Raw genomic sequence first — 18,793 nt, 5'->3', positions numbered from 1 at the left:
GAGGCTACCATCATCTGCCCAGTTAGGCTCTCGCCTTTCTCATACATAAATCTACTGACTGCTTTATAGTTTACACATTTCTGCCTCAAATAATCTGACGGCAAAACGGAGAGGTTGTCAATGGTGGAAGCCACTGAGGATTAGAAATGGCTTCAACAAGGTCATTTAGCAAGATCAAGGACAACCAGTTCTTTGACTCTAAGATCCATCCCATTTCCTTTTGCAAACACAGCCTGGAGGAACATGACCAAACCACATCCCACGGTCTCACCATGGTCCTCCACAAGAAACACTCGTTTCATTTAAAGCCATCCCACCATCACCGCTCATGCTGTTGCCTAAGTCTTACAAACTATATCCCACTAGTGGTTTGAACACCAACATCCCCTCTTAAACCGAGACCCCACTGGATCAAGTGCACCCTGCAGTTGTTCACCCTGTCATCCGAGAGCTCCTACATTGCCCTGCCCCCGTTTACTGCTGGGTCCTTAGCTTGTCATCGTATTCTGTGCTCTAGCAAATTTGCTGGCAGTTTGCTTAAGTGATGCAGCTCCCCCACACAAACGGAGACAGCCACAGGGGAGTGCTGTAAACACAAGTGCAGTCTGGAAGGAAGCTGCAGCAGTGTGAGCTCAGAACATTCAACACAGTAACACCTTCCTATGGGGGCTGTGCCCACCAGCCTTGGCTGGTAGCTGCTGCCAGGACACCAGTCCCAGCACTGGCTTCCTGTATCCTAGGGTAAGAGGTCATCCTCTGGATAGCTTCCCCTTGTAAATCCGTAGAGTACGGATTACCCAGACCTGTAACGGGCCAGTTTCTTCAGACTATTTCACCAGGTGCATCCTCCAGGTTTGAACACTACCCATAAATCCGGTGGTTCCCAGTGAAGGTAACTTTTTGAGTGTTCTCCGTTTCCTCTGTAATGGTCTCCACATACTTATTTCTGGAGTTTTTCTTAGAAAATCACACTGGAGCAGAGAATGAGCTTGCTTTCCCACTTAGCCCTTTACTGAGGAAAGAGATCTGAAGTCCGCAGCACATGCTGACATCTTGAGCCTGCCTTCGCTTCGCTCATGTAAAGTACACCACCATGACACAGGTATTTGTAGCTGACTCCACAACCAATGTTTTCAGGTTAAGATACTAGTAGCTTAGCTGGAGAGATGGCTCAGTAGTTAAGAGCACTGGCTGCTGTTCCAGAGGATCCAGGCTCGATTCCCGGCACCCACATGGCAGCTCACAGCCCCAGTACTCCATTCCATTGGATCTGATGCCCTCTTCTGCACTCCACCAGCATTGCACTCAGATGGTGCACAGCATACATGCAGGCAAACATGTAAAACAAATATAGCTTTAACAAAAGAGACACTAGTAGCCCAGCCATCTGTTATTGGCACTTAGTAGAGTGTCTGGTAAGTAGGTGAAGGTTCTGGGCCTGAGCCAACGAAGATCCAAGTCAACAGGAATCGCAAGTCCTATCCCCAGGGAATGTTCTCTTAGCGCCCTTCCCTACACCGCAGGAGCATTGGCTTCAGCTCTTAGGACACGAGAAGTTAGGAACATTAATTAAGGTTACAACTTTAAAAAGCTAGTCTGTGTCGGTGAATAAACAGGCAAAGGCTCAAATGTTCTCCATTTTACAAGTTAAGGCCATTTTTAAACTTTTATTTTCCCAGACATTTGAGAATGTCGTTCTTGTTCACAGTGTCACCGTGTTTTCATCCCAGCCCTTACATCTGTCTAAGTCTACAGATAAAAGGTTGTTCTAACTATCCACTGTATCTTAAAATGATGGGGTGGGGCCAGGCAGAGGGGAAACCCACTAAAATTATGAGGCCCTCATTTTCACTTTACTTAAGCTCTCGCCTTCACTGAATCTTGATCCAGGAGTAGATGCTGTTTATCCTAATACATATCAGGTTCGGTGAAAAGGGACCTGAACAGCTGGGAATTGTAGCTTCAACCCAGATTCTAGACAAAAAAACAAAACAAAACAAAACAAAACAAAACCATTTGTGAACGATAAATTGTCAAGTAAGACTCAGTGACAACACATTAATTCAAGTGACTTCAATTTTATTTTATTTTTTTTTATCTTTAGAAGGTGAGAGAAGTGTCGGTAGAGCATCTTCCCACCCCTCTCCCCACTGAGCCAAATCACTCAAGAACTGGGATCTAGGAAATGCAATAGTAGACCATCAGTGGTACCATTACGTACAGGTGGTTACAGCACCGTGCTAAGCCAGGGTCCGAGCACTGACGTTTGTCCCGAGGACCTAAGCAGCACTGTTAACTGCAGACGGCTCTCTCACAATACACCCACTGTCAGAAGACAAGGCCCTGGCAAGGTGGTTGGTGAACGGAAACAAATCTACCTACGCTAATGGAGGAAAAAGAAATCCCATGGGTGCTACTGATCAAAGGTTAACGGACTCTGATCTGTAAAGGAAAAGCCACACATAGTCTTAGCTCTAGCTCCACATGGCTCAATCTGAACTAGTTGATGACAGTTAACAGGCACCTTCATCTTACAACTAGCGACATTCCACAGCAAGCCCCAGGAAAGGCCTTGACATTGTCACGTAACCCATGGAACTATTAATTCCACATGGACATCCTTTTCTCTTAACTGTGTACCACATTTTTTTTGCATATTTACCATTAGTCATTTGGTTCAAAGTACTGTGAAAAATTCAGCTAGAAAATTATTCATAAAACTGTATTTTGTATTTTATTTTCAAACAGCCAAGTGTCCACATTTAAAATGCAGAATTTGCAAATATAAGTAAATCTAATAATTGAAAATAAAGTAAAACAGCTTCCTTTAGTATCACAACACATAAAACGGTATCATAAACTCCGAGAGGCGAGGGGAACTCTATGATGACAGTGCCAAGGGCTAGGACTCCTCAGACCTCGCAGTGTCCGTTCACGCCTCATGACCTGGCATGGAACAAGCCACCACCGTGTTTGAATGGCTCAGCGATTCACTCATGGTATAATGCGGGGGTCAAGCAAGATGGGTTTTTTTGTTTTTACAATGACAATAAAAAAATCTTCCAACAAAAAATCCTCCCAATTGTTTAAAAACAATTATACATGGAGGACAATTATATTTTAAAATATCTTGGCTAAATTTCAATGGTTAGGCTGCAGACTGCAGTGTACAAGTTTGTATTTAAAAATATCACAAATATAGTATTTAACAGTGAAAATTTCAATGTGGTTAAGTTTCACTGTGAAGCGATTTCACCTGAGTAGACTTTGAAATCTAGTGCTCATGTGTTTGGGGGAAGGGAAGAAAAGCCCCACTTTGTATCTGATAGTTTGCAGCCGATTCTCCCACTGACCCCCTAGGGGTGGCAGGAGCCATCTGCTGTGGCCTTCCCTTTCCCACGTAAATTTACTCTGTAAATTTACTCTGGCATCTTAGGACTTCTCGGTATCCATCAAATCTTTCCATGTAGCTACCCATTCAAGCATAGCAACCCAATTCACTCAGTTCTATACAACAGTCTCTACATTATATACATGTTTAATCAGCAATAGGAAGTAGAAAATAAAAATTTACAGTGATTGAGAAGGGGTCAGAAAATAAGACAGGAAAAAGTAATACTGTATAATCAGAATATCCTATCAGCCTACCACTTTCAATGACAAGGTTTTCTTTTATTGGTTGGAATACAAAGAAGGCATAAGGGATTCCAGGAAAATAACACTATGTCTCAGAAAATTCAACGTGCTCCACCACCAGGATTTCCATCACACATTTAATTTCTTCTGTACAATTTTTATAAATGTGTTTTTCTTTTCAAAGTCATCAGATTTCCAGGTGAAACTCAGCACTACACAGTATGCCCTTGAAGCAATGAGGTTAACCTGCTTTATTTGGGTACCAAGGTCCCTTCCAGACAGCATTAAAATAAAGACAAGTAAGACTAGACAGATAAAATCCAGTATAATTCAAACCCGACAATGAAAAATTTCCCCCATATTGTTGCAAAATTCTTTCTACTGAAATGCTTTGCTACAATAATAAAAAGCATACATTACATAGAAAAGGTACCAGTGTACTAAAAAGTGACAGGAGTGGACTAGCAAATCCTTCAAAGCACATTATATAAATGACTAGCATTAAAAACATTTCCCTATAAAATGTAGGTCATAATCATTTATAAATTGGCGGCTTCATTTCTAAAGCAGTGACGGGTGTTCAGAGAGCTGTTCTGTACAGTATAGTATCTACTCACTTCAAGCTATAAGTTTGTCTTTCTTTGTATTGAAGTTGAGTAAATTCATCTGGTCAGCTGAGAAATCAAGCTTGAAAAGTAAGTATCTAAAAATCAAAGTAGAAAGTTTAGAATCACTGAAATGTAACTATGAAGTATGAAGAAATTTATCGACTTCACAATTGAACTGAAGTTACCTGAACACTTATGGGCTTGAATCTAAAACAGAAACACATATTAAAATCCAAAGCAAACCACAAAGTTAGGTAGCGGTACAGAAGCAGGAAAAAAAAAAACACATCCCTTCCTTCAGTGTGATGGGCACTAAGTTCTGCGGTCTTCCTCCATCTTTGCACAAGAGTGGTAAGGCCATTCAATGCTTAGTGAGAGTGAGAGCAGACGAAGCCAGGTCTAGCCTGTCTCCCCTGCAGCGTCAATTAGGCTGTGTAAACAGTGTTACGTTCCAACAGAAGGAACAATGGAATTTGCTTATAAAAACTGATTAAAGATAATCATTATTAAATGAAATAAGGATAACTGATAACTCTGAAATGTTTCTATAGAACGTTCCTGATGCTACTTGTAAAGTTAGCACTGCTATGTATTATTGCTTACATACAGTACAACATCACACGCCTTCTAACATAAAGCCGTACTGTGATTGGTTTGTACATATTTACAGAGTCTTAAAAACAAGCTGTAAAAACATTACATACTTTCAGACAATACAAATTAGCACATTGGTACTCACGTCAAACAAATGGAATGCATAACATTAATAAACATCATAAAGGAAGACTCACATCAAAGTCCTTGATTGTCAAGACACGTTTATATATAAACTCTAACTGTGCAGAATTAAAGATTCAATCATAGGTACATCCTTACTCGATGAACCGTATTTACAGCATGGTATTGCATAAAAAAATAAAATAATGTTTACAGGGTTTTACTTTTTTCATCCATTGGATTAAAGAAAGCAACAAACACAACAAGAAATGTTTGTCTGCTTTAGCTTGTTTCCTACCAAAGTTTAGGTGGAAAAAGGAAACACACGGTTTTTATTTGCAGAATATAGCAAAAACTGGAAAATTATTTCCCTGAAATAAAGCAATTTGAAACGGAAAAGGTTTAAATTAAATTGCAGACTCAAATAAATTCTCACTGATTATAATAGTGCTTCTTCAAGTAAATACACTGGAAAAGGATGAACTCTAGTTTCAGATCCTAGGGAGTGCAGTATGCAGCGTGCCTACGAAAGCTTCCCGGCCTCTTTGTATTTTTTAAAACAGCCCTTTAAAAAAACCAAATTAATGAAGTCAAAGAGTGGCAAAGATCTAACGTCACTGGCTCTTTGCGAGTGTCTTTCGTCTGTGGGAATGAAAGCTTGCCCTGAGCACCCCATTGCTGGCACCCTGAGTCAGAGCTAAGGTGGTGGATTCCGACCTGACTAGATAGCACATGCACACTGTAGATCCAAAACAAACAAAAAAAAGTAGGAGCCACTCAGCTATTCCAAACACAACGAAATACACATGCAGTAAGAACAGAAGTTCACAAAGCAATGCTTTCAGGTGCTGGAGAGCTCCTGCCGTGTCTAGTGGAAGCTCTCAAGCCCAGACCAGACCAGGAATGACCTGTGAGAGAAAGCCACAGGCTCAAGGTGAGCAAAAGCTGAAGGGTGCCAGGAGCTACTCTTCTAGAAGAATTTGCTCACTGAGAGAGATGAGAAGTGTGAGCTGACAGGGATCCCTCTAAAGCAGCACACAAGGCCACTTCCTTCTTCTAATGCCCAGAACTTTGAGCCAAAGTGGAGAAACCCAAACTTTTGAGATGCTTCTCGCATGATGAAGAAACAAGCGGCGCCTGGGAGGCATTCGGAACTTCACAGTAAGAGTGCTGACTGTACTTAAACGGTAAGTCAATAAATATGCTGGCTATAGGTTATCTCAAATGCTCTAACCTGGTAGGAAAGTCTGCCATCGTGTAGATTTAAAAAAATGTGTTTAAGACAGGAATGCAACGCCTGAAATTCTGTTTACAGAACTTCCACTTTCAAAGACTCTTCTTCCTAAGCTTACCTGAACCACTCAGTAACTGTCACATTCTTAACCCTGTGCTGGTGATGTTATGTTAAAAAGGAAACCCCTGACGCAGTACAAGAAACGCATCAAGTTCTCAGCGGAATTTTTTTTTTTTTAAATCAGGCTCAACTTAGGAAATATATGTCTACTCTTATCAAAAGTACTATGAGAAAATGCAAATGCCCACTGAGGGTGAACACGGTCCCATAACAGCTCATCTTGTGAAGCATGCCTGCAGATACATGATGTGCCACAGACACACACCAGTCTTCAGATCAATAATGGCAGAACTGAAAATAGGTACTTCAAAGAAGTCTTAAAGTTCTTGAAGATCTGACAGCAAGGCTGTCAAATGGGAAAACTATGATTTCAAGCAAAGTTTCATTACAAAGTGTAGAGGAAACCACATTAAACATAACTTATATTCCTTGTCATAAAAATACCAACATATTAAAAATCTAAATGAGTGTAAGTGAAGGGTACTGGGGGAGGATATTTCTTTGTTCCCTTTCTTTATGAGAACAGTCTTGGGATAGCATTAAATAAAAGAAAAATAATTTAAATGGATAACATACTCAACACTCAAACAAAGCACGCAGATCTACAGGGTCAACAGCAAAGTCAAAATGGAAGTTACAGAAAGCTTCACCTCCCAAGGGTACTAGTTTCAGGTTACCACTGGTGCATTGTGATAAAGATGGCAGAAACTTAAATACAAAACCCAAAAAGGTGGAACAGATAAAAGAGGAGAGCAGAGTCAGTGTAACTAATGTTAAGTCTCCAAAAATTAAACCTGCCCAATGTATTAACTCAAACCATCATTCTTCATTAAAGTGTATATATATATATATTTATGTATATAAAAGCACTATTTATTGTACCATGCTGTATTATTTTAAGACAAAGTATACATATATTAAAAAAACATTCGTGATATAAGGATAAAGTCTGTAGTTTATTTAGATTTTGAAATGCAACAAAAAATTTCCGATCACTCGTCTAGCTGAAAAAGAAATTGCAGTTACTGGAATCAGTAAGCACTTCCGCTTGTAAAACTGTCATGAGCAGTATTCACTTAAAAGTAACTTAAGTAAGCAATTAAAATGCCCATTGCTTTAGTTTCTTGGGATACTGTTTAATTATCCAATCTATCAAGAGTCCAGAAAGAGAAGAATTAAACCAGGTTTTACAGTCCAAAGATATCCCAGCTTCCTTTTATTGCCAAAAAACAAAATTGTCAATTACGAGATGATTATGACACAACCATATCAAACCTAAAAAATCTTTTTTTAATTTTGAGAAATCAAAAATACCAGATTAATTCTAAGTGCTCTATGTCAACTGAAGTGTGTAAAGTAAAATACATTTCAGCTTTAAAACGTGGAATATACATTTTGTGTAAGCATTATTTTCTTGGGAATGTAATCTACAGAATATTTCTTTTTTACTAAAACTTCAAACCTTGATACTTGCACATGAAAAAAATCATAAAAAATACCTAGGTATACCTGTACAAAGAAACTGACACCAATATGCATACTTCCACGAGAAGTGACTGCTCCGACAGCTGGGTTTTGGTAAAAGTTCTGAAGTATGCATACTTTAAAAGTAATTAGGCTTTTAAATAGTGGAGTCTTAGACTATCAGATTTTTATTAGTTTTTTTCTTCAAAAAAAAAAAAACCAGGTCAATATAATGCAAAATGAAGATCAAGGGTATATGGCATATCATTTTTTAAAGGTGGTTTCTTTTTATTCCCCCCTATAGGACAAACTACTTATTTAAGCCATAATCTCTTGACATTGAAACTTTAAGTTCACTGTCTGTGAAGTCTCCTCGGATTCCCTGCTGAAGTGCAATACTATGCTGAAAAACTCAGAAACAATGAGGAAATTTCACACAATTACTACTCTCCTAAGAATGTACAATGTTATCAGTTAGGAAACAATTGTGCGAAAGTCTCTTTTTCCTTTTTATCTTGGTGTGGGTGAATAGCAAGGTTCTGATCTAAAACAAGTAATGCATTGCTTCTCTAACGGTGACAACACGTAAGGCAGTTCAAGGGATGAGGACTAACCAAACGAAATGCAGTTATTGGATTATCTTGCTATTCTTAACAGCTTGCTATGAACGCATTGCTCTTAAATCTGTATAGCACTCCATTTTACACAGAGTAACCCCACTCTCGATTAATCTGTTCTAAAGTGCCAGTATTATTTACAATATATATTTTTATTTTTTAGCCAAAAGTCTGGCCAGTTGTGGCATCTGGTGAGGATGTCATCCCAGCTCTATTATCATTTACATTCACCAAGGGAAACTCTGAGAATTCAGCACTTGTCCCTGGTCCCCGAAGGTTCACCTGTCCATTGGCAGTGCTAAATTGAGTCGCTATTCCAGCTCTGGATCCATGATAGGGAGCACGGAAGGGCTGTTCAAAGGAACTCATTTGGTAAGCCTGGTGGACAGGCTGGGCCTCAGCTTTCTTCTGAGAAGTCACCTGATCCAAGAAGTCTGCTGTTGATGTAGTAGAGGCGTGGTTTGTCTCGTCACCTGAAAATGGAAACGGGTGCTGTGAGTCACCGACTATCAGTCCAAAGTGGGACTTATCTGGAGTCGTTCTTAGTGGAGAATTCATTCCTGATCGAAAGCTATTGATGGGCATGGCTGCATAGACTTGCTTGTCTATGGATGAGAATGCTGGCGGATTTGGAAGGGTCTGGTTATCAGTCACAAAGTTAAGGCTCGGGCTATTCAAATAGGCATCGTTTTGGCTAGTTCTGTCCAAAGCCTGCTGCAGAAACTTGGAGTATTCCTGCAACATGTTAGCTTTGTCTGATGAGGATGCTTGGGAGCTTGATCCAACATTCTCTGACTGGGTGACTTCAGATACGTCAGAAGAATTGATTGATATGCTAGAAGTCACTTCAGTATCTGCAACACTGAAGGAAATCTCATGCTGTCCGTTAGCTTTGTGGGAATAATGGTCCAGCAGAGTCTGCAGGACCTCATCGGGAATCACATTTTTGTCATGATTGCTCTTAATCTCCACATTCAGTGCCTGGGAATCCAACATAGATGCTGTGGCACTTTCATCGATGACACTGGCCACAGCTGCTTGGGTGACAGAAGGCTGAGAAGCTATGGTACCCACATTCAGAGCATACTCCCTGCTGTTGTTACTTGCAGCTTGAAGATACCGCTTCTTCTTCAGAAACTGCATGGCATCGTCATAATTGGTGCTGCTGTGCACAGGTTTGCTGGGCCCCTCCTGCAAGTTATCCACTTGATCGATGTCAGCACTGCCTTCCGAGTCCAGTAAAGACTGCTTGTCCACAAGCTCAAACGCATACTTTGAAACCTTGCTGTCTTCGTAAGTGGAGAGGGGTGAAATGGTTTGACTTTGCTCCAGGGGCTGCTTCAGACTTCTCTTACTATTGATTTTCTTGAGAACTAACTTGGGCGGGTGTATTTCTCCAGACGCATCTTCTAGATGGGACCCTCCCACTGAGGAGTGTGGCATCTCGACAGCGTACTCTGCGACCATGTACTCATCCTTCACCTTAGTGCTCGAGGAGTAGAGCGGCAGGTAATCGTTCTTGTCTTTCTTCATGTCAGACTTGTCCAATGCACTCTCTTTGTCCATTCCAGATGTTTTCTTCTCTGTTTTTTGCCTTTTCTTTTTTGGCAGTGAATTATCTTTTGGTGATGTAGAAAAGCCAGAATCTTCCTCTGATGTCAGAAGGCCACCTTTGATGGCACATCTGTTGAGTTTTTTATCATGATTTTCATGGCACATTCGTTTATGCTTCAATACACGATCTGTTCTGGAAAAATACTGTTGAAATCAGAGGTTGGAAGTGGATTTTTGTTGTTGTTTTTATGATTTTTTTGTCAACAAGGAAAAGAAGAAAAGAAACAAGATAATTAATAACAATATAAATAATTCCAAACCAATTCACTGATCAAATTTCTATTATAAATCTAACCAAAGAGCTTAAAATCCCAGAAGGAGCCGGGCGGTGGTGGCGCACGCCTTTAATCCCAGCACTCGGGAGGCAGAGGCAGGTGGATCTCTGTGAGTTCGAGGCCAGCCTGGACTACAAGAGCTAGTTCCAGGACAGGAACCAAAAAAAAGCTACGGAGAAACCCTGTCTCGAAAAACCAAAAAAAAAAAAAAAAAAATCCCAGAAGGCTCTAGCACTAAGTGGTGCCTGTCAGTCAATTCACACTGCAGCTTGTAGAACTCACACTGGCTCACTCACCTGTAAGCAGTATTCACACTGGTAAGGCTTTTCTCCACTGTGAGTTCTCTTGTGCCTTTCCATGTGATATTTCTGTATGAATCTCATACCACATTCATCACAGCGAAATGGTTTTTCACCTAATATGTGATTTAAAAAAATTTAGAACAAAACATTGTTAAAATCATGGACTGCTTTGCCAAAAGAATCTCTGAACATAAACAACTTTAGACAGTCACAATAATTTGTTCCTTCGTAATGACAAAAAAAAATAAAAAAGTCTTCCATATACTAAAGGCTGAAAGCAGACACGTTAATGAATGTCACTGATGCAATCTAATGGAATTCTTGGGTATAGATTTTTTAAAATATTGTATCACAATGGAGATTTCATTTATTCATTCATTCATGTGCCACATACCACGGCACACATAAGGTAGTCAAAAGATAACTTGTGGGAGTCGGTTTCCTCCTCCCGCCATGGAAGTCTCAGGGTGTGAACTTTCATGTTCTCAATCAGTCTTGACAGCAAGCACCAGCATGGGCTGAATTATCTGGCCAGCCGGGCACAGCTATTTTAGTCTTAGCTTCTTTCCTCCTTTCTAATTTTTATTTTAAATCACCACATTTACTTGGAGGTAGGCGCACGCATGCCGCGGGACAGTGAAGGTGAAAGGACAATAGGGCAGTTTGAGGGAACCCGTTTTCTCCTCCCACCATGTGGGTCCTAGGGAATCAACTCAAGTCATAAGGTTATGACTCTAATTCCTTTAAAAGCACTTGGGAGTCAATGAGATCTGGATCCTAGGAAAGCCCCTCTTAAAATCGAGTTTACTAATATGAACAGTACTGGGACAAAATTTCCCAAGTAAGGTTTGGGGAAACCATTTCCGGTGTGTGTGTACTGCATAACATACATGTAGTCATGAGTTTCATGCCTAGAACTGCAGACACAAAACAAAAGTAAGGTCTTTTTGCTTCTCTTTCTTAACTCAAACCTGAGTTTCTGGTGTTGTCTGAGGAAAGAATTAAATTGAGTGCTATCAACTGGACACACAACTGTTCTCATCACCCCTTTCTTTAATCCCTAAGGATTTCTTAGCTATAGGGAAACATTACTGTGAATTCAAATAGCTTGTGCTGATAAATGGGATGTCTGAGTGAACAGCAGAGTAACAGGATCCTCTTGAATGCTTCCCAGAAAACTAACGCTCCCCATCACAATTCGACAGAATGCTACCGAATACTGTAAAATCTCTTTCCCTATATACGTATGTGTGTATAAGGTGTATCTTTCCTTTTTTTTTTTTTTTTTTTTGAATTTTCGAGACAGGGTTTCTCCATAGCTTTTTTGGTTCCTGTCCTGGAACTAACTCTTGTAAGACCAGGCTGGCCTCAAACTCACAGAGACCCGACTGCCTCTGCCTCCCGAGTGCTGGGATTAAAGGCATGCGCCACCACCGCCCAGCAAGGTGTATCTTTCATTATGCTAATATAATATGTGTTTGTAGTACTTTTTAGTTGCCTCTTGGTTTTCTTCTTGAGATAAGGTCTCACTATGCATCCCATGCACCCTGCAGAACAAGACTGCAACCTGTGTCCTTCTGCCTGGTTTAGCTACTGTTCCTACACGCTCCATTAAAGAGTAGAGTGCGGGTGCTCCTGACTCGGGCACTTGGGCGTTTGCTACTGCTGAATGGAAGTGGAAGTAAAATGACTAACACATTTTCTCTATGAGAAATGAAAAAATTGAAGGAAACTTTTTTGAGACAACCTTTTTACTGCCTTTTCCTTGGAGGGCTTGAACCCCTCTGTTGGAAAAGGAAGCCAATCTAAATAGACTACTTAAATAATGTTAAGACTAACATAAAAATTTACATGAAATGCAGTAACTTTGTGATTATTTTAAAACTCATTCAGGAAAGCATAGTGCTAAGAAAGACAACCTCATTATGTCTCACAAACACTGTTCCTATTGCCCAAGGACTCTGGGGTTTCTTAGTCCTGACTGTGGTGTTCCACCCGGGTCACATGACACTGCAGACCGTCAGCAGCCTACAGGAAAGGATGTAAGAATCTTGGAACAGATGAGTGCTCCTGATGTAATGGCACTGGGACAAGGTGAAATCTTTTAAGAAACGGAGCCTAGTGTAAAGTGGTTAGTTACATCACCCTAACATTTTTTGTTGCCCCTATAGCTACTTCTTTCAAGAGAACTAAGTGGTCGCTTTGCCCTCATGTTTCGCCGTCTGATAACTCACACTCTGCCAGGATGTGACATGGTTGGGGCCCTTACAGAGGCTGAGGTAACGGAGCTACAGAGCCTAGACTTTTAGCCTCCCAATGGCGAGCTGACAGAACGTGCTTTCTCTATGAAGTACCCACAGCCTGCATTACTTCAGTTGGGCATTCTACTACAGTAGCTATTGGGTAGACCATATGTGTGAGTACTGCAAGGACCTAGGCCTCATGCACAATCATCTGACTTTGACAGTCTGAACCAATTCTTCCTCTTTAAACTTTATTGCAAACTAGGTTTAACCACCAAACTACCACAATGGATCTTTTTGATGCTGCAACCCAGCTCAGGATGGCATAAAACTTGCTATTTAGGCCCATGCTGGTCTCAAATTCACCATTCCGCCTCAGTCTTCCAAATGCCAAGATTGGGGCAGGTGCCACACCAGGCTCAGACCACTATTGGGAATCACCGAAAAGTTGCTGATTCAAAGAACTCTAAATTACCTCACGGATCCTTAGTGCCATTCAGCTAGGTGACACTGTTCCTCCTGAACGGAACTGCACTTCACCCTGGCTTCAAGGACACCCAGCCCTCAGTTCCTCTAACTGCTCCTTCTGAATGACCATCCTTGAGCCAGCTGCCTTTCTCATTCTATGTTCTTTTCTTTGGCAAGAAGGAAGAAAGCTCATCTATGATCATGGCTTTAATTATGCTGAACTCTGAGCTCCAGATACACACTGCCAATCTGTCTATTCAACTTATCTACTTCTTTCTTTTTCACTTTAGACCTCTTTTATTTTATGTGTATGAGTACTTGCCTGCATGCGCATATGTCTATCACATGTGAGCCTGGTGCTGGAGGAGGCCATAAGTAGGTGTTGGATGCCCTGGAACTAGAGTTATAGGCGGCTGGGAGACATCATGTGTATGTTAGAAACTAAACCTGGCTCCTCTGCAAGAGCAGACAATGCCCTCTAAACATGAAGCCATCTCTCCACACCTGGCATTTCTCAAAATTAAGCATCTCAAATACATCACATCTCACACTAAACCTAAGATCTTCAACCACAGCTTAGATTACAATGGTGTTTGCTGCTCACTGAGCTACGTAAGCCAAGCCTGCACAACTTGACTCTGTCTTTCTGTATTTGCCCAATTAACGGAGCCTACAGATTCTTCTTAGTTTCCCATTGTTATCACCCAAGTTCAAGACATTTCCTGACCTAGAAAGTGATATAACGCCCTTCTAACTAGTTGTGTTGGTTACCATTTCCTTGCTGAACAAATCTCTGAAATAAAGATTCTTTTGGCTCACACTTTCACAGGTTCCAGCCCATGGCTGGCCCCACTGTTTTGTGTGTGTGTTGAGGTAGAAAACTGAAGGCAGTGGTGGTAGCCATGGCAAAGTCATAAAGGTATATGCCATATGTACCTTTACTTTTTATTATCAACTTGATACACCTAGAAAACCTTACTGAAGAACTGCGCCCATCAGCTGGCCTGTGGTCATGTCTGTGAATGATTGTCTTGACTGACCTTGATGTGGGAGGGCCCAGTCTACTGTGGGGACATCATTCATACACACACGGGTCTGGGTAGTGTAAGAAATCAAGCTGAGCATGGGAGAGTTGAGTGAGAGAGAGAGTAAGCAGCATTCCTCCATGGATTCTGCTTCAGTTTCTACCCTGAATTCCCTATATGATGGATTGAGATCAGGCAGTGTCAACCAATAAAACCCTTTCCTCTTCTCAGATGCTTCCAGCCAGAGCATTTTATCACCGCCAGAAAAGCAAACAAGACCACATAAACCCGACAGGCCGAGTTCAATCCCTAGGACCCAGAGTGAGATCAGAGAACTGACTGTAGGTCGTATCCTCTGACTTCCACATAGGCTCCATGCCACATCCATGCCCAAACTCATGTTCACATCATACACGCACATGCACACACAACACTGGTGATGAATTAAGCACTTTTAAGAACAAGGGACTGGTGAACAGAGCTGTTCTTCTCATGGTGTCCAGGAAGCAGAGAAAATAGGAAGGAACAGGAGAAAGTGTAGCCTTCCCCAATCCCTTCTCTCAACTAGGCCTTTCTTTATTTTTTTACTATCTCCCAATGTCATCGTATTATAAATCCAAAGGATAATCCATTAAATACGCCAGAGCCCTCATAACTGAATCAGCTCTCAGTGGACTCCAATCACTTGCTGAGGGCCAAGCCTTCTGGAAAACATTTCATTCTGTAACCCTAAGCCAGTGGTCCTGCCAGGACACATATTCCCCTCCAACTCCACAGCACAGCAAGAGACTGTTGACAGAAGTAAAACTGGCCACTCTAAGTCTACCACTGCCCTCCCTCCCGCCCTCCCTCTCTCTGTTGTTTTTTTGAAACAGACAGGGTTTCACTGTATAGCCCTGGCTATCCTAGAATTCACTGTAGACCAGGCTGGCCTCAAATTTGACTTCTCAGCTCTAACCTTTCTTCAATTCCAAGCTGCTATGTGTATTTTCCAACAAAACTCCTCCAAATTAGTTCTTGTTTTAATGAGTGGAAAGTATTTAATAGTCATGAAAATTCATTTATTATTAACTACATTGAAAGCAAAACTTTTAAATAATAAATTATGAAAAACCTAGGTTCAAACTAGGTCTAATATATTTATGACCTAGGCACAGTGGAAGAAGCCGAGAATTCCAATACTTGGGAAGTGGAATCAGGCTCAAGGGCACCTTTGGCTACACGATGAGTTCAAGACAGTTCAAGACAAATCTGACCTGTAAGAGATCCTGCTTGATCCACCCCACAAAAGGAAGAAGAAGAAATCACACCTCTGACAAAGATCAGTTGATCTTAGTAAAATATTCTTGATGAGTGAAGTTTATACTGCACAACTTTAACCTTTTGGAGACAGGGTCTCCCTCTGTAACCCAGGTTGGCTCAACCTCATGGCAATCCACCTGTCTTAGTTATAAGTGCTGGAATTACAGGCATGAGGCACCATATTTCGTGTAACTTATTGGTTAAAGAGACTTAAAAAGAGTAGACACTAAAATGTATTAGGAAAATAAATTATTATGCCAAAAGATCATGCAGTATTAAGAGAAGCAACATAAAATAGTTCTTGAGTATAGGTTCTACAGCCAAGAGCTAGGTTTAGTCTCAGTATTTAACTAAGAAACTATAGATGTTAAATAAACCTTCAGAGTTGATATTCTCATCTGTAAAATGGAACATTCAAGTGTATCTCAGAACCAAACATTAAGTGGACAACTTATGAAAATTAGTCATTTGAGAATGAAATTTAGCACAATGCAGTAATTAAAAACGGTTAGCTATTAACAATAAAATGAAGAGGCTGGTAGTCAATTAATGTTATTACGTCTAGAAACTGATTATAGTCATAATCCAGCAACTGGGCCATAGAGACCAAATGAAAATATCCTTAAACTGAAGCAGAACAAAGATAAAATAAGAATTACTGAACACATGGATTAGTAACTGCACCCCTAGTAGTTCTGCTTCTGACTTTTGAGAGCACCAAGACTGATCTCTAATAGAGTCCTTTCAGGAGGTTTGAAAAAGACATTCATCAGACTAAGAGCCCATGCACTGCCCAGGAAATTACATTCTAATGAAAATCGTCTGAGACAAATTACAAATCATTAAGTAGAAATCAGCTTATTAAATAAAAACTAGACATGCCGCAGTAACATGAAAACAGGTCAGTGTCAGTTTAAGTGAACCATGAAAAGAGTGGTGGGGCATGCCTTTAATCCTAGCACTGGGGGCAGGGGTGGGGCAGAGTTTGAGGCCAGCCTGGACTACAGGGTGAATTCCAGGACAGTCAGCGCTACACAGAGAAATCCCGTCTCAAACAAATCTCTTATTTGTAGTTGAAGTTTTGTGAGGTGAAATTAACTGTTACTGAATTCTAACTTCTTTTGGTTTTTCATTTTCTCTCCCCCCCCTTACCCCCTCTGTCTCTCTCTCTCCCTCTTTCTTTCTTTGGTTTTTCGAGAGAGGGTTTCTCTGTAGCCTTGGAGCCTATCCTGGAACTAGCTCTTGTAGACCAGGCTGGCTGTGGACTCACAGAGATCTACCTGTCTCTCCTGAGTGCTGGGATTAAAGGTGAGTGCTGGGATTAAGGTATGCGCCACCACCGCCTGGCTCCTTCTTATGGACTCTCACATACCAAATATCACTCTTGATCACAGGGCTTTGCTTTGGTACAGCCTGATTCTATTTTGCACTATTTAAGCTATTTACACTTAGGGTACTTCTCAATTATTCTGGTTTAAACATCTGCTTGCTAGCTGGCCATCTGGTCTCTGTCCCTTTTGCTCCTCTCTACTGCTATGGGGCAGCTCCGGGAGTCTCAGCACCTCAAACCCACAATTCTGAAATCTGAAATGCTCCAGAACCCAAAACTTTCTGAGTGCCAAAATGAAACAAGAAGCCAATTCTACACTTAGCCTCCCAATGTATGTTACAATATAGCACTGGCATATTAAAGCTTTTATCACATTACTTGTAGGTTACGCCTGTAACAGCAATGAATTTCATATTTCACTTGGTCCAACCCCAAGGCATCTTAGGCAAAACCAAGTATTACAAAATCTAAACCATTTCAATTTTAAACATTTTGTGTAAAGGTGTCCTTTACCCTAAAAAAATTTAGGGTAAAGTGTATGCAAACTATATCTCCTAATTTTTTCTTCTGTCCTATTTGATTAGACTAACTATAATTTGCTTTATTATTCTTTTTCTTTCTATTTTTTTTGGTGTTTGTTTGTTTTCCTGAGACAGTCTCTATGTAGTACTGGTTGTCCTGGAACTTAACTCTGTAGCCCAGGCTAGCCTCATACTTGCCTCTACTATTTCATGCAAATTAGTATCACTTCCATGGCAGCGCTAGGAGCTTAGAATATGGGTTCCATTTACTTGACTCTTTTGCAACAGCTATACACTTCAATGCTAAAAATAATTTACGCCTGTAAGACACTGTCATTCTGAAGAGCTACTTTGCTTACCTGTAGCCACATATTTAATGCCTGTCACTCTTCTGCCTTTCCATGTTTTCTTTTCTTTAATTAGTCTGTGTGTGATGTATGTATATAAGGTGCACATGTATCCCAGTGTGCAGGTGGAGGTCATAGGAAACTTTAGGGAGTTGTTTTTCTCTTTGTACCATATAGGGTCAGGATTTTTCTTGTTTCTGCTGGGCTATGTACCCTAGGCCAGCAGCCCCATGAACTTTGGGCACATCTCCTGCCTCACTATACAAGCGCTGGGATTACAGATGCATGTCACCACATCTGGCCATTTTACACAGGTTCTAGGGATGACTGACACTCGGAACATCAGTGTTGCACTGCAAGAATTTCTACTGCTAAACCATGCTGCTGACCCCGTTTCCTGGTTTTCATATGGGGTCATTTATCTTCTACATAAGAAAATGCTTATAGTTCGTATATCATGGGACCACAGATAACAAAGGTACTTAGTTCATCTGAATACATTCCTACTCTATCTACACTTTAATGGGCAGTTCCTTGGGTACAGAATTCTACATTGATTTTCAACACTGTGAAGTTGTCATATAAAATTGAATGACTTTATTGTATCTGCTGAAAAAAAATGAGCTAGGGTTGGTGATATAGCTCAGCTGGCAGAATCCCTAGCACACAGAAGGCAGTGGGTTTGATCCCCAATACCATATAAACAGAGTGTTGCTATGTGTGTGTATAATCTCAGCAATGGGGAGGCAAGACAGGAGGATCAGAAATTCCAGATTATTTTCAACTACAAAGAGAATTCAAGGTCAGGGAATACCTGCAATCCTATCTAAAAACAAAAGTGGAAGTTTACAGCCATAGGTTAGTGCTGCTCTTAGACCCTGGCCAGAGACGCTCTGTCTGCAGTGACAAATGAATGTGAAGACTGGCCAATGTGCTGACAGTGAGTGACTACTGAGTCCTTCCCCTAAAC

The 18,793-nt window shown here is 40.9% G+C and overlaps 1 protein-coding gene across 3 annotated transcripts in view; it reads right to left on the bottom strand.

The window, feature by feature from the left end:
• Nucleotides 1-2,058: 2,058 nt before the first annotated feature.
• Znf148 (zinc finger protein 148) overlaps nt 2,059-18,793 on the bottom strand; it is a 123,585-nt gene continuing 106,850 nt past the window's right edge. For 2 of the 3 annotated variants that reach the window (XM_013351452.2, XM_026785706.1), the window contains exons 8-9: nt 10,582-10,700; nt 8,556-10,154 (exon numbers count right to left, since the gene is read on the bottom strand). In XM_013351452.2, coding sequence (XP_013206906.1) covers nt 8,556-10,154; nt 10,582-10,700 — 1,718 coding nt within the window. Of the gene's footprint in view, nt 10,155-10,581; nt 10,701-18,793 lie in introns of all 3 variants that reach the window. The other variant, XM_005344866.2, reaches the window with a different exon arrangement.

Source organism: Microtus ochrogaster, chromosome 2 (assembly GCF_000317375.1).
Source record: "Microtus ochrogaster isolate Prairie Vole_2 chromosome 2, MicOch1.0, whole genome shotgun sequence".
Taxonomy (NCBI): Eukaryota; Metazoa; Chordata; class Mammalia; order Rodentia; family Cricetidae; genus Microtus; species Microtus ochrogaster.
This window is presented reverse-complemented; position numbering and strand designations above follow the sequence as displayed.